General features: G+C 40.8%; 1 protein-coding gene across 3 annotated transcripts in view; it reads left to right on the top strand.

Annotated features, from left to right (window-relative positions):
* Positions 1-22,669, top strand: part of fam135a (family with sequence similarity 135 member A) — a 329,943-nt gene that overhangs the window by 178,093 nt on the left and 129,181 nt on the right. For 2 of the 3 annotated variants that reach the window (XM_060851926.1, XM_060851932.1), the window contains exons 9-11: positions 2,554-2,707; positions 21,468-21,545; positions 21,808-21,857. In XM_060851926.1, coding sequence (XP_060707909.1) covers positions 2,554-2,707; positions 21,468-21,545; positions 21,808-21,857 — 282 coding nt within the window. The remainder of the gene's footprint in view (positions 1-2,553; positions 2,708-21,467; positions 21,546-21,807; positions 21,858-22,669) is intronic. The other variant, XM_060851940.1, reaches the window with a different exon arrangement.

Below are 22,669 nucleotides of genomic sequence, written 5' to 3'. Positions count from 1 at the left end.
AGGCGACTGACTGTGTGGAGTTTGCATTTTCTCCCCGTGTCTGCGTGGGTTTCCTCCGGGTGCTCCAGTTTCCTCCCACACTCCAAAAATGTGCAGGTTAGGTGAATTGGCCACGCTAAAATGCCTGCAGCGTTATGTGCAGGGGTAAATGTAGGGGAATGGGTCTGGGTGGGTGCGCTTCGGCGGGTCGGTGTGGACTTCTTGGGCCGAAGGGCCTGTTCCCACACTGTAAGTAATCTAATTTCCTCTCTCACCCTAAACCTATGCCCTCTAGTTCTGGACTCCTGACACCAGGGAAAAGACTTTGTCTATTTACTCTATCCATGCCCGTTATAATTTTGTAACTCTATAAGGTCATCCCTCAGTCTCCGACGCTCCAGGGAAAACAATCCCAGCCTGTTCAACCTCTCCCTATAGCTCAGATCCTCCAACCTTGGAGGTTCTTGTAAATCTTTACTGAACTATTTCAAGTTCCACAACATCTTTCCGACAGGAAGGAGACCAGAATTGTAGAGCCACAACATGACCTCCCAACTCCTGTACTCAATACTCTGACCAATGAAACAAAGCATACCAAACACCTTCGCTATCCTATCTACCTGCGATTCCACTTTCAAGGAGCTATGAACCTGCACTCCAAGGTCTCTTTGTTCAGCAACACTCCCGAGGACCTTAGCATTAAGTGTATAAGAGCTGCTAAGATTTGCTTTCCCAAAATGCAGCACCTCACATTTATCTAAATTAAACTCCATCTGCCACTTCTCTGCCCATTGGCCCATCTGGTCCAAATCCTGTTGTAACCTGAGGTAACCCTCTTCTCTGTCCACTACACCTCCAATTTTAGTGTCATCTGCAAACTTATTAACTGTACCCATTATGCTCGCATCCAAATCATTTATGTAAATGACAAAAAGTAGAGGACCCAGTACCAATCTTTGTGGCACTCCACTGGTCACAGGCCTCCTGTCATAAAAATAACCCTCCACCACCACCCAATGTCTTCTACTTTTGAGCCAGTTCTGTATCCAAATGGCTAGTTCTCCCTGTATTCCGTGAGATCTAACCTTGCTAATCAGTCTCCCATGAGGAACCTTGTCAAAAGCCTTACTAAAGTCCATATAGATCACATCTACTGCTCTGCCCTCATCAACCCTCTTTTTTTGCTTCCTCAAAAAACTCAATCAAGTTTGTGAGACATGACTTCCCAGGCACACAGTCATGTTGACTATCCCAAATAAGTCCTTGTCTTTCCAAATAAATCCTGTCCCTCAGGATTCCCTCCAACAACTCGACCACCACCGACGTCAGGCTTACTGGTCTATAATTCCCTGGCTTTTCCTTACCATCCTTCCTAAACAGTGGCACCACGTTAGCCAACCTCCAGTCTTCCAGCACCTCACCTGTGACTATCGATGATACAAATATCTCAGTCAGAGGCCCAGCAATCACTTCTCTAGCTTCCCACAGAGTTCTCGGGTACACCTGATCAGGTCTTGGGGATTTATCCACGTTTATGCGTTTCAAGACATCCTGCACTTCCTCCTCTTAATTTGGACATTTTGCAAGCTGTCACCCTCTATTTCCCTACAGTCTATATCTTCCATATCTTTTTCCACAGTAAATACTGATGGAAATACTCATTTAGTATCTCCCCCATTTTCTGCGGCTCCACACAAAGGCCGCCTTGCTGATCCTTGAAGGGATTCTGGATTAGTGGTGCTGGAAAAGCACAGCAGTTCAGGTAGCATCTGAGGAGCAGTAAAATCGACGTTTCGGGCAAAAGCCCTTCATCAGGAATACCCGATGAAAGGCTTTTGCCTGAAACGCCGATTTTACTGCTCCTCAGTTGCTGCCTGAACTGCTGTGCTTTTCCAGCACCATTAATCCAGAATCTGGTTTCCAGCATCTGCATTCATTGTTTTTACCTAGCTGATCTTTGAGGGGCCCTACTTTCTCCCTAGTTACCCTTTTGTCCTTAACATCTTTGTAAAAACCCTTTGTCAACTAACACCGAAGTAAGACGTTGTACAAATAGAAGATTTTCATTGTTGAATTTCAGTTTATTAGTTTATTATGGAATTTAGGATGAGAGTCACCTTGGCTACTCACCTGTTTAGATTAGCTTACCTACGGTGTAGAAACAGGCCATTTGGCCCACCCAGTCCACATCGACCCTCCGAAGAGTATCCCACCCAGACCCATTTCCCTCTGACTAATGCACCTGCAAGTGAGCATGGACAGTTCACCTGACCTGCACATCTTTTGCGAGTATGGGAGGAAACCAGAGCACCCTGAGGAAACCCATGCAGACACTGGGAGAATATGCAAACTCCACAGTCACCTGAGGCAGGAACCGAATCCAGGTCTCTTGTGCTGTGAGGCAGCAGTCCTAACCACTCAGTCACCATGCCACCCCTGTCTCTGACCATGGCTACACATTTTACTTAAAGTTAACGGCTTTGCTATCTTACATGTGGGCCTTAGTTTTTTTCATTTTCCTGTTGCACAATTTGTGAACTCAACTGATTGCCACCAAACTTGTTTTATTTTCAGGGCAGCAATTATGTGGTGCCAGAAAGCTGCATGCAACATGCATACAATTTCCATTATAATATCTGTTCAAGCTTGCTTAGGGCTTACAAGGGCCTTTTCAACTACTTTACCATGGTTACAAAAGAACTACCGACATCTCGCAGGATGGAGTTGGGTAAGTAATTGTTGATTCACATAAATGAGAATTATGTTTCCTGACTTATGAATGTTACAAAACAAATTATCACTCATTCATTTTCACATCATGTTTCATTACGTAAACAAAAAATTGCCCTCCATAATATTTTTCCCTTTTTTCCCCCTTCATAAGTACCCATCCATACTTGAACTGAAAACTGCATCTGTAAATGTATTATTACATTATAGTTGTTCCACCCCTTCTTCATCCCTTCCACCTTGGTGGACTGACTTATGCGTTCCCTTATTCAGGTATAAATTTGTGTTTTTTGCCCTGCTTTGCCTGAAGGTCATGCAGATTTTGACCTAGTGGAAAACATTTTGACTGGTAGCACCATCTTTTCAAATAAAAAGCTGTCTAACTACAACAGATTGAGCAGTCATTTCTAAAATAAAGAATACTTAGATATTTGATTATTTGTTGTGTTTTGTGTCCAAGTATTCTTATTCGGAATTTGAATATTTTACTTCCGTTCTTTGAAGAGATTGTTTTGTCAGCTTAATGATTCCGAGTATTACAAATGCAATTCTATTTAATTATTCAAAAATCAAATTTTCAGTGAATTGTAGAACCGAGACCATTGTCCCTTTGCTGACTCTAAATAAAATGTCCAATTAATCCTCTTTAACTCTTTCTTTATAATCGTTCAGTAATACTAAAGTGCAGTTATGATATTGCTTTAATGTGGCTCAACACTGAGCGATACAAGGAAATGTTGCAACAAATTAGCAAAATTTTGGTTAAAAGTAGTTTTTAAAGAAATCCCTAAAGAAGAGTTGGAGAGGCTTGGGGAAGGAATTCCAGAGTCTCGAATGCAAGCACTGTTACCAATGCTGGGGTGATGGCAAATGGGGTTCCCGAAGAACACAGAACACAGAATTAGAGGAAAACAGAGTTCTCTGAAGGTTGCATGGCAGGTGAATGTTACAGATGTGGGGAGAGGTGAGACCATGGAAAGATTTGAAAACAAGTGTGAAGATTTTAAGAATGAAACATTGTCAGGCCAGGAATGGGGGGATGAATATGCTGGCTGAACAGGCAGCAAAGTATTCATGTGTTCAAGCTTTTGGAGGCTAGAAGCTAGAAGAGCATTGGAACAGTGAAGTAGAGAGGTAACAAAGGCATATGTGATGTTTCAGTAGCAAAGAAGCTGAAACAGGTAGAGATGAACCAGTTATGGAGTTTCAAGGTGCTCCTGTTGATTACATAGGATAAATGGCACGGGATTTTGACATTGTAAGAATGGTAATATCATTCAAAGTCTGGATTGTATGTGGCTTGCAAGAGAACTTGCAAGTGATAGTTTTCCTATCTGTTACATTGTAATTGTGCTAACAATGGATTGTATAAAGTTTTATCAGACCCAAGTATATAGAGTCAGAAATTCATACAGCTCAAAAACTGACCCTTGGCCCCACCGTGACTATGCCGATCAACAATCCCCACCCATACAAATCCCGTTTGCCAGCACTAGGTACGTAGCCTACCATGCCCTGGCAGTTTAAGTGCACATCCAGATGATTGTTAAATATTGTGAGAATACCTGCCTCCACCATCCTGTCAGAGTCAAAAAAAAACTGCAGATGTGGGAATCCATATGGAGTTTCAAGATGATCCTGTTGATTACACAAGATAAATGGCACAGGAGCTGCAGATCTGCTGCACCCCCCAACCCACCCCTAGTCCTGGAGAAGTCATCATATAAACCTTCTGGTTATATGATGACTTCTCCACTTATGCTGCCTGGCTTGCTGTGTTCTTCCAGCTTCCTGCCTATTTTCCATCATCCGGTCAGGCAGCAGGTTCCTTATTCCAATATCAACCCTCTGGGTGATATCATTGCATAAAATATATAATTTTAGATATTTGGTGTGATGTCATTAACCTAGTAATCCATAAGTCCAGGCTAATGTTCTGGGAACATGGCTCCAAATCCAATAATGGTATGTGGTAGAATTTCAAATCAGTTAATAAAAATAAATCTGGAATTGAAAACTTGTCTCAAAAATGATGACTGGGAAGCTATTGTTGATTGCTGTCAAAAGCTTATTTGGTTCACTCATGTCCTTAGAGGAAGGAAATTTTCTGATCTGACTTGGCTTGGCCCACATGAGAGTCCAATCTGGTAATCTTAACTACTGTCTGAAATATACTGGTAAGGCAGTTCAGTTGGGGATGGATAAATAATATTGGTCTTACCAATTATATTTTCTTATCAAAGTGAAAATGGAAGTTTTCATTATCTTCATGACTATCCCCCTTTACTCCATCAAGTAACTCAATCAAGTTATTCAATCACAGAATCTCAGAAATGTTACAGTGCCAATGGAGACTATTTAGTTCATGTCTGCACCATGTCACGGAAAGAACATCATTACCTAATGCCAATTTCCCCCATTTTTCTCATATTATTGCGTACTCCTCCAATACAAAAAAAATCCAATGCCCTCTTGAATGCCATAATTGAATCTGTCTCCACCAAACTTCCAGGCAGCTTATTCGGTATCCTATTTACAAAAGTGTGAAAAGTTATTTTTAAGTGTCTTCATTATTTCCTTCTGTGGCACAATTTTGATTTTGCTGTATTGAAATTAACCTTGTTTCGATTACTCCACCCATTCAAGTCACCCGAGGCTGGAATCGAAGCTGGGCCCCTGGCACTGAGGCTGCAGTTCTAACCACTGAGCCCCATGCTGCATATGGCATAAAGTAATACTGTCTATAATTGCCATTATGGCAAGCACCTGCTCATAGTTTGTTTGAATACAAAGTATGTTTTCTTGCAAATTTCTTTTTAAGCTGTGCTTGTGATGACACCTATTTCCAGAGTTAGTCATATGTGCTGCTTCCTGCTGTTCTTTCAGATGCATGCAGATAATGTTATACATTCCTGGGTTCTAGATACCTTGATTGAAGAATATTATTATATGGTCTTGATTACTTTTCACATTATAAAATGTAGTCTGTTGCTTTTATGATTGAAATAATTACTTAGTTGTACAGTACTTTTCATCTCTCAGAAACACCTCAAACACATTATAATCTGTAATCTGCTTTGGAATGGAAGGAAAGAAAAAAATAACATTTCAAGATGTCAAGAGATTCCCAATTGTTCCACTGCCAGTTATTATTGCACAATATTGTTGACGCAATATAGGCAAATATGGCAACTAATTAAGTTGGTTATACACACAGCAAAATATTTAAGTGGCTAATTAAGAGTGTTTTTGGAGCTGTTTTGGCTAAAACACTCATTCAAGTAATCATAGATTCTGTCTGAACTTTCATATCCTATGTTTAATGTCTTTGACAAATTATGGCATTTCCAACATTCTTTCAATTTGGAATTGGCCATGAGCCTACAGCCTTCTAAACTGAACGAGAGTCTTCCAGCTGAGAGAGGCTGCTGTTTAGACAAGCTGGATGGTTGTAATTTGTTTCATTGGAAAATTAGTCAAAAACATGACCCTTAGGTTCATTAGTAGTATCCATTAATTTAAGCATCTCCGAAGTTTATCAAATGGATATAATCATAGTAGTATGATTTCAGTTGAAAATGTTTTAGAAACATGAGGGGGGAATCTTACAGAAACGTATAAAATTATGAAGGGAATAGATAAGACAAACATAGAAAGGATGCTTCCACTGGCAGGTGAAACTAGGACAAAAGGACATAGCCTCAGAATTAGGGGGAGCAATTTTAGAACTGAATTGAGAAAGAACTTCTTCACCCAGAGGGTTGTGAATCTGTGGAATTCCCTTAGAACATAGAACATAGAAAAATACAGCGCAGTACGGGCCCTTCAGCCCTCGATGTTGCGCTGACCGAAGCCTACCTAACCTACACTAGCCCAATAATCTCCATATGCTTATCCAATGCCCGCCCTTCTTCAGTGCATGTTTTTAAAGCTAACTTTTTTTTTAAACAATAAAGGAATTAGGGTTATGGTGAGAGGGCGGGCAAGTGGATCTGAGTCCACAAAAAGATCAGCCATGTTCTTATTGAATGGTCGAGCAGGCTGTAAAGACCAGATGGCCTATTCTTGCTCCTGCTTCTGAAGTTCTTATGTATATGTTCTTCCAGGCAACATCGAATCTCCATTGTCCATGGTAAGAAACTACAATATGAGTAGGATTTAGCATGTGATTCTGTGAAGAGAGTCTGAGAAACTGTATCTAAATTAATGAGCCGAATCTCAAATGTAATAGTATTTTTAAAGACGAGGGCGGCAGAGACATAGGAATGCCACCATCTGCAAGTTCCCCTCCAAGCCATTCACTATCCTAACTTAGATATATATTGGTGTTTCTTCAGTGTTGTTGGGTCAAAATCCTGGAACTCGCTCCTCATACAACATTGTTGGTTTACCTATAGCAAATAGACTATAGCAATTAAAGAGGACAACTCACCACACCTTCTCGAGATTGGCAATAAATACTGGTCAAGACAATGGTGCTCACATGTCATGAATTAATATATTAAGGAAGCGACTTTGGCTCTTTTGCCAAAGGATTGGAGTCTTAAAATAAGAAATTCTTGCAGTAAATGTGTAGGACTTTGGAAACTGTGCATAAAGAACTGTGCAGTATTGGTCTCCATATCTAATGAAGTATATTGTCATGGACAGAAGGAGCATGGCGGTGTGAATTTAAGTGGTGCTATAAAAGGCATGACTGTATTTTAGTAAAAGATACTGAGATATTGCAAGAACCACAGCTGTTGTAAATCTGAAACAAAAACAGAAGTTGCTGGAAAAGTTCAGCAGTCTGGCAGCATCCTCAGAACTGAAGGTCAATGGACCCGAAGTGTTAACTCTGTTTTCTCTTCACTGATGCTACCTGACCTACTGAGCTTTTCCAACAACGTCAGTTTTTGTTTCTGATTTACAACATCTGCAGTTCTTTTGGTTTTTGCCATAACCTTGTACATCATTAGTAATCAGAAATCGGTCAGTGTCTCCCTTAAAGATATTCAAGGAATGGATCCCAACAGTTCTCGGTAGAGAATTCCAAAGGCATATAACCTGTTGAGTAAAATAATTTCTCCTCATTTCAGACTCAAGTGGTTTCACCCTTATTTTTAAATTATGTCCCTCTGGTCCTAAACTTTGCAAGCAAGGGAAGAATCTTACTACATTGACACCGTCTATCCCTTATTTATTTTAAATTTCAGTGAAGTCACCACTCTTCAGAACGCTTGCAAATACAGAACAATTGGAGAGTGTTAATGGGATGAGACAAAGTCAGCATGAGTTTATGAAAGGGAAATCATGCTTAGCTTAATCTACAAAAGTTTTTAACTATTCTAATAGGCAAGAAGAAATAATGAATGTGGTGTATTTGGATTGCAAGAAGGCTTTTGATAAGGTTCCTTATAAGGGGCTAATGGGTTAAATGAAAGGAATAGGACTCAGAAGTAGGAAGATGTTACTGCAGTTATATTGGGCTGGTGGGACAGCACATGGGCCTATTGAGTGAAATTCTGGCCTCCTTACCCACTCACGTTTTCTTGCTGGATTGCATTCATATTCTATACCATAGTTCTTTATTAATTTCTTGGTCCTCCTTTGCATTCTATTAACCTTTTAATCCTCGGAACTATTATTTCTGACAAATTCATAGCCTCTGCACTTTCTTTGTACACCACAGTTCTGATGTATCTTGATGTTTTGCACCTTGGAGGAATGTATTATTGTTGGAAATCATATAATACTTCTTTAAAGACTCTCCATTGCCTATTACAGTCATGTATTTTAAAATATTTTCCCAATCCAACTCAGCAAATTTGTGCCACATGCCTTCATAATTTCTCTTACTCAAATTTAACACTTGATTGAACACACAGATTGAATACCTCACTTTCAAACATAATGTGAAACTCTATCATTAAAACTCTGAGCAAGAGTAAGCTATTCAGTACTCGAGCCTGCTCTGCCATTCAATATGATCATAGCTGATCTCCCCTATGAGACATCTAATTAATTGTTGGCATTCTTATGGACAGCTCTAGGTTCCCATACTCATGATGTTTAACAGACACTATAATCTCTCGGCCTTGGGATTTTCCGATGCGACCTATTCATTCGCATTCCAAGTTACTGGCTATACTCCTTCAGGTCTGTCTCAGAAGTGCTTATCTCTAAGGACAGCTTGAATTCTGTTATTCATTGTATTCTGTGTGCTGCCTCTATCAAATTCAATTATTCCTTGTATATTTCCCACTGTCCTAATTATATATTTAAAAATACAAAAAAAAGTTAGTTTTAACTACTTGCCGTGAGATTTGTAATATTGATTTCTGTTAAGAAGTTAGTTATAAAGTGTGAAGTTATACTTCTACTGTTAGCACTTTGTTTACAGCCAATTAATTACAATCTGTTTTGTCCAGGCTGTAAGAGAAGGTGTTTCCTAAAGCTAATTAACTTTCACATCTATGTTTAATTGCTTTTTCCTGAATGATGTATTATGCTTTGGTTATATGTTTCTGCCTTTGTGTTGAAAGCTACCCCCATAATTCTCTGAAGAACCTTTAACTAGAACCTATTTTCCAATATTCTGATTTATTTCAAACACTAATTACTACAAAATAACTTTAGCTGTTGTCCTTGCAACTGTTTAGGGAGTTGATCTGGCTGGTTTATAGGCTGGCACTCTCACCAGTGTTATTTATGTAATGAGAAAATCTTCCTTTCATTAATGAATCTGGGAGCATCCTCTTACCAAAACTGTCTAGGATAGTTGTTGCACAAGGCCCCTTCACTGGCTTTGCAGTAATTCGGTTCAAAGGTACTACTGTTTCGTTTAAAGGATAGAATAGGCTGTTTATCCTGTTTATCTCTTGTCAGCCATACCATGTCTTAATGCTGGGACAGACAGCCTCAATTTATTTGATCCTTGTTGACCATTTTGTGTAAGTGGGCATAGGCCTTTTTGGTATAAGCAGGTACAGGCCAATCCTACAAGATTGATAGCCCTTTGAGAAAAATTGTTTCTTTTCATCTCTCTTTTAAACCTGCTAACCCTTGTCCAAAAACTATAACCTTTTGTTCTAGATTGCCCCAGAAGAGGAAACATCTGCTGTCTATGTCTACTTTGTCAATTGAATTTAGCACCTTATGTCTCAATTAAAAATCTCTTATATACCTCAATTACTCCCACCATATTATGGCCATTCATCCCTAAAGTTTTTTTTGCATGATTATTAATTAACCATTTTTCTTCCATAACTTTAGTTCTAAAATAGCACATCCTGTAAATGGCTTCTCAATATGCTGGTGTAAAAATCCATCCTTAACACACTTTAGACACTCATCCTCCGCAGCTTTAGTGCTCCATTAGTTTACTCAGATGTCACCCATGGCAACTATGTTGACTATACTATACAGCAATGGACAGCAGTCATTGGCCAAATTATTGTTTCCTAGCTCCATGTGGACAGATTCCATACATTGTTCTTCTGATGTGAGATTCTTCCTTACTCATACTGATCCCATACCTTATTGTCAGCACAAATCCAACTTGTTTTCCTCCTTGTGTGCCCTTCTTAAATATAGAATATTCTTCACTATTTAGTTCCCATAACTGCTCGCCATGCAGCCAAGTATTTATAGTGGCAATTAGATCATAACCATGTATCTCTATTTGTGCCTTTAGATCATCTACCTTGTTGTGAATATTGCTTGCATTCAGGCAGAATGCCCTCAACATAGTCTTTTTGACATAATTAGCTTTCAAAGCATACTCAAAGTTTGATTCTCCAACTTTACTTCCTTCCATTCTGGGTTCCCCCTCGGGTTGCTATCCCCCAGGAGGAATTGCTTCTCTACTACCATCTACAAGCGCTCAGAAAATTGAGGAATACAAACAAGGAGAGCATAGAATCATAGAATTGTTATGGTGCAGGAGGAGACACTCGGGGCCATTGTACCTGCACTGGCTGTTCTAATGGGCATTATTATCTCGTGGCAATCTTCTGTTTTTCCATTTACTCTTGCATGCTATTTCTATCCAAAAAATCATCCTCTTGAATGCCTCAAATGAACCTGCCTCTACCACATTTCCAGGCAGTGCAAATCCATACCTTAACTGTTCACTGTGTGCGAGTTTTTTTTTGTTATATCATACTTGCTTCTTTTTGCATATCACTTTAAATCTATGACCTTTCATCTTGTTCCTTTTTATGCACGGAAACAGCTCCCTATCTACGCCAACCAGCTGACTCAAGATTTTGAAAATCTCTTATCAAATCTCCTCTCAGCCTTCTGCCCTCTGAGAAGAACAGTTACAACTTCTTCAATTTATCCTCATAACAGAAGTTTCTCATTCATGGAACAATTCTTGTAAATTGCTTCTGCAATCTTTGTGGGCGGCACGGTGGCACAGTGGTTAGCACTGCTGCCTCACAGCGCCTGTAGACCCGGGTTCAATTCCCGACTCAGGCGACTGACTGTGTGGAGTTTGCACGTTCTCCCCGTGTCTGCGTGGGTTTCCTCCGGGTGCTCCGGTTTCCTCCCACAGTCACAAAGCTGTGCGGGTCAGGTGAATTGGCCAAGCTAAATTGCCCGTAGTGTTAGGTAAGGGGTAAATGTAGGGGTATGGGTGGGTTGCGCTTCGGCGGGTCGGTGTGGACTTGTTGGGCCGAAGGGCCTGTTTCCACACTGTAAGTCTAATCTAATCTTTACAATGCATTCTGATTTAGCTTATACATAATACTCTACCTGTCATCCAGAAAGGATTTTTTACAAGTTCAACATTACCTCATTGCTCTTGTACTTTACACTCCTATTAATAAATAAGAGGACAATGTGTTTTATTAACTTGAATAAAACCAAGAACTGCAGATCTGGAAATCTGAAACAAACAAAAACAGAAATTGCTGCAAAACTCAGCAGGTCTGGCAGCAATTAGAGAGAACACTTCTCCACAGATGTTGCCAGATCTGCTGAATTTCTCCAGCAATTTCTGTTTCAGTATGCTTTACTAATAGCTCTCTCCACTTGTCCTGCTACCTTCAATGCCTGCACATATAATCACCAAGGTAACACTCCCCCTGCATCCCAGTTGGAATTGTAAACCCTACTGTATTTTGACTTCCAATGTTCTTCCTATCAAAGTGCATCACCTCATTGAATTGTATCAGCCATTTATTGGCCCACTCCTCCAATTTGTCAGTGTCATAGAGATTTACAGCATGGAAATAGACCCTTCGGTCCAATTCGTCCATGCCGACCAGATATCCCAACCCAGTCTAGTCCCACCTACCAGCACCCGGCCGATATCCCTCCAAACCCTTCCTATTCATATACCCATCCAAATGCATCTTAAATGTTGTAATTATACCAGCCTTTACCACTTCCTCTGGCAGCCCATTCCATCCACGTACTACCCTCTGTGTGAAAAAGTTGCCCCTTAGGTCTCTTTTGTATCTTTCCCCTCTCACCCTAAACCTATGCCCTCTAGTTCTGGACTCCCCGACTCCAGGGAAAAGACATTGCCTATTTACCCTATCCATGCCCCTCATAATTTTGTAAACCTCTATAAGGTCACCCCTCAGCCTCCGACGCTCCAGAGAAAACAGCCCCAGCCTGTTCAGCCTCTCCCTATAGCTCAAATCCTCCAACCTTGGCAACATCTTTCTAAATCTTTTCTGAACCCTTTCAAGTTTCACAACATCTTTTCGATAGGAAAGAGACCAGAATTGCATGCAGTATTCCAACAGTGGCCTAACCAATGTCCTGTAGAGCCGCAACATGACCTCCCAACTCCTAAACTCAATACTCTGACCAATAAAACAAAGCATACCAAATGCCACCTTCACTATCCTATCTGTCTGCGGCTCCACTTTCAAGGGCCTATGAACCTGCACTTCAAGTTCTCTTTGTTCAGCAACACTCCCGAGGACCTTACCATTAAGTGTATAAGTCCTGCTAAGATTTGCTTTCCCAAAACACAGCACCTCGCATTTATCTGAATTAAACATCTCTTCTGCCACTTCCTCCATATGGATTAGATTAGATCTCCTACAGTGTGGAAACAGGCCCTTCAGCCCAACCAGTCCACACCGACCCTCTGAAGAGTAACTCACCCATACCCATTTCCCTCCGACCAATGCACCTTCCACTATGAGTGGCACGATGGCACAGTGGTTAGCACTGCTGCCTCACAGCGCCAGAGACCCGGGTTCAATTCCCGCCTCAAGTGACTGACTGACTGTGTGGAGTTTGCACATTTTCTCCGTGTCTGCGTGGGTTTCCTCTGGGTGCTCCGGTTTCCTCTCTCAGTCCAAAATGTGCAGGTTAGGTGAATTGGCCATGTTAAATTGCCCGTAGTGTTAGGTGAAGGGGTAAATGTAGGGGAATGGGCCTGGTGGGTTGCACTTCGGTGGGTTGGTGTGGACTTCTTGGGCCGAAGGGCCTGTTTCCACACTGTAAGTAATCCATGGGCAATTTAGCAACACCTGACCTGCACATTTTTGGACTGTGGGAGGAAACCGGAGCACCCAGAGGAAACCCACGCAGACATGGGGAGAATGTGCCAACTCCACACAGACTGGAATCGAACCTGTGACCCTGGTGCTGTGAGGCAGCAGTGCTAACCACTGAGCCACCATGCCGCCCCTAACTCATTTACAATTCTTCCAAGTTTTATAATTTGTAAACTTTGAAATTTCCCCCTGCATCACATGATCATAATCATTACTGGATTATCGATTAAGAAAAGCAAGGATCCCAGTACCAACGCTGGGAATTCCACTACAGATCCTCCTGCATGCTGAAAAATGTCCATTGACAATTATTCTCAATTTCCTATCACTCAGCCAAGTTTGTAAATGCATTGCTACTGTCTCTTTTATTACATGACTCTATAACTTGCCTAACGATCTCTTAAAGTAAGGGAACCCTTAGGAAGCAGCGATCATAGTATGGTAGAGTTCAGTCTGCAGTTTGAAAGAGAGAAGGTAAAATCGGATGTAATGGTGTTACAGTTAAATAAAGGTAATTATGAGGGCATGAGAGAGGAATTGACAAAAATAGACTGGAAGCAGAGTCTAGCGGGGAAGACAGTAGAGCAAAAATGGCAGGAGTTTGTGGGTATAATTGAGGACACCGTACAGAGGTTCATCCCCAAGAAAAGAAAGATTATCCGGGGAGGGATTAGACAGCCATGGCTGACAAAGGAAGTCAGGAAATGTATGAAAGAAAAAGAACGACAGGCAAAAGTAGACATTGGGCCACTTCAAACTGATGCTGGAAGCCTAGTGATGGGAGATAAGGAAATAGCAGGAGAACTTAACAAGTACTTTGCATCAGTCTTCACAGTGGAAGACATGAGTAATATCCCAACAATTAAAGGGAATCAGGGGGCCGAGTTGAGTATGGTTGCCATTGCAAAAGAGAAAGTGCTAGAAAAGCTAAAAGGTCTTAAAATTGATAAATCTCCTGGCCCCGATGGGATAGATCCTAGAGTTCTGAGAGAGTTGGCTGAGGAAATAGCGGAGGCATTGGTTGAGATCTTTCAAAAGTCACTGGAGTCAGGGAAAGATTGGAAGATCGCTGTTGTATAGCCCCCTTGTTCAAGAAAGGATCAAGACAAAAGATGGAAAATTACACGCCAATTAGTCTAACCTTGGTTGTTGGTAAAATTCTAGAATCCATCTTTAAGGATGAGGTTTCTAAATTCTTGGAAGGGCAGAACAAGTCAACATGGATTTAGTAAGGGAAGGTCATGTCTGACAAACCTGTTGGAATTCTTTGAAGAGGTGACAAGTAGGTTAGACTAGGGAAACCCAGTAGATGTGTTCTATCTAGACTTCCAAAAGGCCTTTGATAAGGTGCCACACGGGAGGCTGCTGAGCAAGGTGAGGGCCCATGGTGTTCGAGGTGAGCTACTGGTATGGATTGAGGATTGGCTGTCTGACAGAAGGCAGAGAGTTGGGATAGAACATAGAACATAGAAAGATACAGCGCAGTACAGGCCCTTCGGCCCTCGATGTTGCGCCGACCGAATCCTACCTAACCTACACTAGCCCAATAACTTCCAAATGCCTATCCAATGCCCGCTTAAATGACCATAAAGAAGGAGAGTTCACCACTGCTACTGGCAGGGCATTCCATGAACTCACAACCCGCTGTGTAAAGAATCTACCTCTAACATCTGTCCTATACCTACCACCCCTTAATTTAAAGCTGTGTCCCCTAGTAACACCTGACTCCATTAGCGGTAAAAGGTTCTCCGTGTCGACCCTATCTAAACCCCTAATCATCTTATACACCTCTATCAAATCTCCCCTGAACCTTCTTTTCTCCAATGAGAACAGCCCCAAGTGCCTCACCTTTCCTCATAAGATTTTCCTACCATTCCAGGCAACATCCTGGTAAACCTCCTCTGCACTCGTTCCAATCCTTCCTATAGTATGGCGACCAAAACTGCACACAATACTCCAGATGAGGCTGCACCAGAGTCTTATACTGTTGTAACATGACCTCAGGACTCCGGAACTCAATTCCTCTACCAATAAAGCCCAGTACACCATATGCCTTCCTCACAGCACTATTTACCTGGGTGGCAACTTTCAGAGATCTGTGTACATGGACACCAAGATCCCTCTGCTCATCCACACTACCAAGTAGCCTACCATTAGCCCAGTAATCCATCTTCTTGTTACTCCTACCAAAGTGAATGACTTCACACTTAGCTACATTGAATTCCATTTGCCACATTTCTGCCCAGCTCTGTAACTTATCTATATCTTGCTGTAACCTACCACTTCCTTCCTCACTATCCACAACTCCACCGACTTTTGTGTCATCCGCAAACTTGCTTACCCAGCTTTCAAGCCCTTCCTCTAGATCATTTATAAAGATAACAAAAAGCAATGGTCCCAAAACAGATCCTTGTGGTACACCGTTCGTAACTGCACTCCAAGATGAACATAGTCCATCAACTACTACCCTCTGTCTCCTTCCAGCCAGCCAATTCCTAATCCAAACCTCTAATGTATCCTCAATGCCATACCTCCGTAGTTTTAGCATTAGCCTACCATGGGGAACCTTATCGAACGCCTTACTAAAATCCATATACACAACATCTACTGCTTTACCTTCGTCCACTTCCTTAGTCACCTTCTCAAAGAACTCAATAAGGTTTGTGAGGCACGACCTGCCCTTCACAAAACCATGCTGACTATCCTTGATCACATTATTCCTATCCAGATGTTCATAAATCTTATCCCTTACCATTCTCTCTAAGACTTTGCCCACCACTGAAGTCAGACTCACTGGCCTATAGTTACTAGGGCTATCCCTACTCCCTTTCTTGAACAAGGGGACCACATTCGCTATCCTCCAGTCCTCTGGTACTATTCCCGTTGACAATGACGACATAAAAATCCAGGCCAATGGCTCTGCTATCTCCTCCCTAGCTTCCCATAGGATCCTAGGGTAAATGCCATCAGGCCCAGGAGACTTATCTATTTTCATCCTCTCCAATATTCCCAGAACCTCTTCCCTGCATATTTCCAGGCCATCCATTCTAATCATTTGTGACTCCATATTCACATCAGCAACAGTGTCCTGTTCCTGAGTGAATACTGATGAAAAGTATTGATTTAGTGTCTCTCCAATCTCCTCCGCCTCCACACACAACTTCCCACTACTATCCTTGACTGGACCAATACCTACCCTAGTCATCCTTTCATTCCTGACAAAAGGTTCTTTTTCAGAATGGCAGCCTGTGACAAGCGGTGTCCCGCAGGGTTCAGTGTTGGGGCCGCAGCTATTCACATTATATATTAATGATCTGGATAAAGGGATTGGGGGCATTCTAGCGAAGTTTGCAGATGATACGAAGTTAGGTGGACAGGCAGGTAGTACTGAGGAAGTGGGGAGGCTGCAGAATGATCTAGACAGTTTGGGAGAGTGGTCCAGGAAATGGCTGATGGAATTCAACGTGAGCAAGTGCGAGGTCCTGCACTTCGGCAAAAAGAATAAAAGCATAGACTACTTTCTAAACGGTGAGAAAATTTGTAAAGCCAAAGTACAAAGAGATCTGGGAGCGCTAGTCGAGGATTCTCTGAAGGTAAACATGCAGGTTGAGTCTGTGATTAAGAAAGCAAATGCAATGTTGTCATTTATCTCAAGAGGATTGGAATACAAAAGCACTGTTGTGCTACTGAGACTCTATAAAGCTCTGGTTAGGCCCCATTTGGAGTACTGTGTCCAGTTTTGGTCCCCACACCTCAGGAAGGACATACTGGCACAGGAACGTGTCCAGTGAAGACTCACACGGATGATCCCTGGAATGGTTGGTCTAACATGTGAGGAACGGCTGAGGATCCTGGGATTGTATTCATTGGAGTTTAGAAGATTAAGGGAAGACTTAATAGAGACGTACAAGATAATACATGGCTTGGAAAGGGTGGACGCTGGGAAATTGTTTCCGTTAGGCAAGAAGACTAGGACCCGTGGACACAGCCTTAGAATTAGAGGGGGTCAATTCAGAACAGAAATGCGGAGACATTTCTTCAGCCAGAGAGTGGTGAGCCTGTGGAATTCATTGCCGCAGAGTGCAGTGGAGGCCAGGATGCTGAATGTCTTCAAGGCAGAGATTGATAGATTCTTGATGTCACGAGGGATTAAGGGCTACAGGGAGAATGCTGGTAAGTGGAGTTGAAATGCCCATCAGCCATGATTGACTGGTGGAGTGGACTCGATGGGCCGAATGGCCTTACTTCCACTCCTATGTCGTATGGTCTTATGGTCTAACGAGTGTTGTGGGGTACTGTGTCAATGCCATCTGGAAATCCATATACTATATCAACAGCATTACTTTTAGTGAGGGTTTCTGTCACCTCTTAAGTAGTTCAATATAATTTCCCCTTTAGAAAACCATGTTGAATCTTCCCAATCAACTTGCCTTTTTTCCCATGTGACTACTAATTCTGTGCTGAATAATTGTTTGTAGACACTTTCCCATCACTGAAGTTAAACTGAGTACTCTACAAATGCTGAGATTATCCTTTTTTTTTGAACAAGACCATAAAGCTTGCAGTTCACCAGTCTTCTGTCATGTGCCCTGAGTATGAGGAATACTGAAAGATTATGGCCAGTGTCCCGCAATTTCTACTGTCATTTCCTTCTAAATCCGTTTCCAATCCCAGTGTTTTGTCAACTTTGAGTACAAATGGTTGATCTTCTTCCTTAGCAGTTTTGAACCTTTCTAGTGACATAACCTGAGTTTGAGTCTACTGGCCAATCAAATAGCATTCTTCTAATATACGATATATATGTTGTTTGCCATGTCTTGATCAGTGTAAGACAAAATGTTTCGACAAAATGTGACTTTTTCAGCAATAGATTTTTGATCCTTGTGTCTCTGAAGAAGATGATAAAAAGTGAAGTGCAGGTCATTCTGCAGTAACACGCATTTCATCAGCGTGAATTGACTATAATGTGATTGATGAACTGTGGACGTTGCTTGGATAATGCAAACTTTCTACTGAACAGGCATAGCGATTTTGTATTAGCAATCTTCTACAGCACGATTTTCTGTAGTAGTTTCCCATAGCACAATTTTCTATAGCATGAGGTTGCAGAGGAACACAACTGTCGCTTTGTAGCGGAATGACCTGTAGAAACAAAGGCATATTGACTACAAAGGTTATCAGACTTCTAAATAGTGCTTTGAAACGTTTAAACAGGTTTGCTGCTAGATACACATGAGGAGGAGGAGTAGTTAAGAGATTTTGCTGAACGTGCATATGTTTACTTTTGATGTAAATGTGACATTCTTTACTTATCATCATATGAGTACAACTTAATGATGAAATAGTAGGACTGATTATTCCTTGATTTGCTGTAAAATAAAACAAATGGGAAGGTTCAATTTGAGCCTTAACTCACCATATTCTTTTAAATGTCCTTCAGAGAGATTCAAGATCACAATGAGGCAGTGGTATTGCAACTCCAAGTCAGGTTATTGTTGAAACAAATGTGGGAAAGTGTAGGTCCATTCACACAGGAGTAGGATTCCAATTACTTGTTGGAGTAACGGAACCTGAGCAATTGTCTGTAGATCCGAAATCTTTAATTGTTGAGAAATCCCGATAAATGCAAATTTGACTGGAAATTAATATTGATTGGCTTTATCAAATGTATCCTCTGTTCTCAAAGAGTTTACCCCATTTATTCTAAATAAGTTAACTCCTTTGACATCATGATGAAGAATTTTCAACAAATGGGTACAATTTACAATTGCATTTCATTTCTGAATGTCACTATTCTGTTTACATGGCAAAGCTAATTTATTTGGGGGATAAAAACTTAAAGCTGGGAATATTCAGCAGACCTGGCAGCATCCTAATTTTTTTGGTACCAATAAATGTATGCCCATCAGCACTCACTCACTGATATAAATCAAGAAGCAACTTCAGTGGTCAGCATGCACAGTAAGCTGTAGAACTCAAAGTTTCAGTCAAAGTCTCCTGTCTCCTGCACAACCTGGCTTGTATCAATGCTTCAGTTATAGACTACATTGAAATATATGTAAACAAGTGAGAAGTTACTTAACAACTTTTTTCCCTGTCACACAAAACATACATATATAGTCTTTATCTCTTTTCCTCTCTTTGCTTTTCTGTGAATAAAATTACATTGAATTTTATATTCTTTCTTAAACTACTTCATGGTTGTTCTGGTTAGCACTGCTGCCTCATGTCGCTTAGGGACCTAGGTTTGATTTCAGCCTCTGGTGATTGTGGAGTTTGCATGTTCTCCTACTGTCTGCATGAGTTTCCTCCTGGTGCTCTGGTTTCCTCCTGCAGTAAAAATGTGCAGGTTTAGTGGATTGCCTTGCTGAAAGTTTCCCCACTGTGTCCAGAGATGTGCAGGTTAGGTGAATTACATACAAGATTACCAGGATGGAGTGATGATATGGTTCTAGGTAGGATGCTCTTGGAGCAGTTGGTGCAGATTCAATGAGCTGAATGTACTCTTTCTGAACTGCAGAAATTTCCTGATTCATTTCGACTCTGTGTGGCTGGTTAAGGATCCTCAGTCTGGTTGAGGAGATACACTGTTGCTTACTCTATGGCACAGATCTCAAAGCCTCAGTAGCAAAACTGACAGTGGGTGTCCAATGCAAGTTGCTGAAAAACTTTCACACATTTTTTGGGAATCTATAAAAATAATGAAGAGCATTGCCACTTATTCACAGCTATTTGTAAAATCTAGGCTTATGTTTGTCGATCCTACACCCTTTTGGTCTTTTGTCTGTCTTTCCCATTTCCTGCCTCACTTTATCGAATCCCTACAACGTGGAAGGAGGTTATTTGCCCCAGCGAGTCTACGCCAACATTCTAAAGACCATCCCACCCAAAACCAGCCCCCTACCCTATCCCAATAACCCCACATTAACCATGGCTAATCCACCTAACCTACACATTCCTGGACATTATGGGCAATTTAGCGTGCCCAATCCATCTAACCTGCACATCTTTGGACTATGGGAGGAAACTGGAGCAACCAGAGGAAACCCACACAGGCACAAAGAGAACACGCAAATTCTTAACAGGTAGTCATCTGGGTCCCTAACACTGTGAGGCAGTAATGCTAACCGCTGCATCATCATGCTACCCATCATACTTAAAACCCAATATCCGGTGTCTGTGACATTTCCAGTTCTGATGAAAGATCTGAAACATTGATTACTCTGATCCAAAGTTGCTGTCTAGCTTGTTAAGTATTTACAGCATTTCTGTTTATATTTTGGATTATCACCATATGTTTGTAGAAATTTGAAACAGACACCTTATTGAAAACACAGAATTTAAAGAGTCCTCTGAATGTCATAAATAAATTGGATCTTCACGGATGTTTCTGCCGTCTCCAAATTTTAAAACGTGACTTGTGCAATAGTGCATCAGGTTATTTTGGAAAGGAATGTTTGGTTAATAAAAGTACACTTTTAATAATTTTTCCAAATTCTTTGTTTTTTTTTTCTTGAGAGACACCTTATTGGAAAATTTTCTTCTTGCACATTTCCTAATTTCTTTTTCCACCGTTGGTGGAATATTTAATAGCCAATAGTTGGCTATTAAAGATGACCAAGCCAATTGGAATGCCTTTGTAATTGGCTCAATAATGGAATAAGATTTTCAAACAAAACATAAAACTAAATCTTTTGGTCCATAAACAAACTGAGATGAAAAACTAGTGGAAATATTAAACTTTGAAGCTTATTTAAATGCAGCGTAGTTTGTGGCTTTGTAGCAATTAATTCATTTAAGTCTTTATGGCTAGTATTGTCATTTGTTTGGTAACCTCCCCCCCACTTAGAGTTAGAAAGATATCTACCTTTAACCAGTTACATTACACTCTAATTTCTGAAATTTGATGCATGATTTATGCAGCTAACCTGTATAGAACCCATATAAGTTGCTCTCTTTATATAATGTTCTTGTGTGGCTTCAGAAAAATGCATTAGAAAGAAGATCTTCTAGTGTATGCTACATTAAGTATCTCTAACATAACCATTTTACTAATAAGCTCCATCTTTGCTCTTCTGTTGGATCTTTGTGCTTTGCCATGACATTAAAAATTTCACTTATAATAAAGCCTGAAAGCTTTGCTTGAGGTGTTGTGAGATTGCAATTCAGCAGTTAACCTTAAGACAGGTTGATAGGGTGGAGACCTTAAACGAGGACACAATAACGAGCACATGTGTACAATCCTATGACTAGCCGTGACCAACATGCAGGTCCTTTATGAGCGACTTCTCAGAAGAAAATATCCAAGAACACAGAAGGACACTTTAATAGGTATGTCTATGTCACTTCTAACAGTAAAACTATATTGTTTCCTGTAGATGATTTTGTTCAGAATATTTAATGTAATTTGAAATAATAGAATTCAATGCTGACAGTGTGAGCACATTGAAAGTAATTTGTGTGAATCCTAAAAGATTTTTACAAATCTTGTTCTACAAAATTCAACACGCCATAAACCATTTTAAGCAATTTTTTTCTGTTACTTGCTTTTCTAAAAGTTAATTGCATTTTAATATGAAATTCCATTTTTCAGAGGAGATTGATGTTGATGCCAGACTTGAAGAACTTTGTGAACAGATAAAGGTACGTAAATTAATATAAATAGTTTTGACCCTGCAGTGATCATAGCTACTTCCTAAATTAATGCTCCTGTTAAAGGCATTTTCTTTATCGTCTATTAATATTTGTGTTTATTCCAGCAGTGTAATACACAAATTCTAGTGCATTCTGATCTAGAGATATCTCATGTGAAATAAAAATTGAAAGAACTGCAGATACCGGAAATCAGAAACAAAAACAGAAATTGCTGGGAAAGCTCAGCGGGTATTACAGCATCTATGGAGAGAAATCAGAGTTAATGTTTGGGTCAACTGACCCTTTTTCAGAACTGTTCAGAGCTTTTCCAGATACATCTTATGCTTTTTTAAAGAATTCCTACAGTGTGGAAACAGGCCCTTCAGCCCAACAAGTCCGCACTGACTCGCTGAAGAGTAACCCACCTAGGCCCATACCTCTACCCTATTGTCCCACATTTATCCCTGATTAATGCATCTAGCCTACACCCCTGAACAGTATGAGCAATTTAGCATGGGAAATTCACCTAACCTGCACATCTTTGCACTGTGGGAGGAAACCAGAGTACCTGGAGGAAGTCAGTGCAGACAAGGGGAGAATGTGCAAAATCCACACAGACAGCCACCCCTGGTTGGAACTGAACCCGAATCACTGTGAGGCAGCAGTGCTAACCATTGAGCCACCGTACTGCCCCTCTTTGCCCTGTTGTCAAACCTGCCTTAATTTATACTGCAAGTCTATCAAGTTATATAGTACTATTTGCCAAATTTCAAGAGTTTACTCCCAGCAATCAGAGTTTTTGAATGTTCAGAAAGGTTATG

This window comes from Hemiscyllium ocellatum, chromosome 3 (assembly GCF_020745735.1).
Source record: "Hemiscyllium ocellatum isolate sHemOce1 chromosome 3, sHemOce1.pat.X.cur, whole genome shotgun sequence".
NCBI classification, from domain to species: Eukaryota; Metazoa; Chordata; class Chondrichthyes; order Orectolobiformes; family Hemiscylliidae; genus Hemiscyllium; species Hemiscyllium ocellatum.
This window is presented reverse-complemented; position numbering and strand designations above follow the sequence as displayed.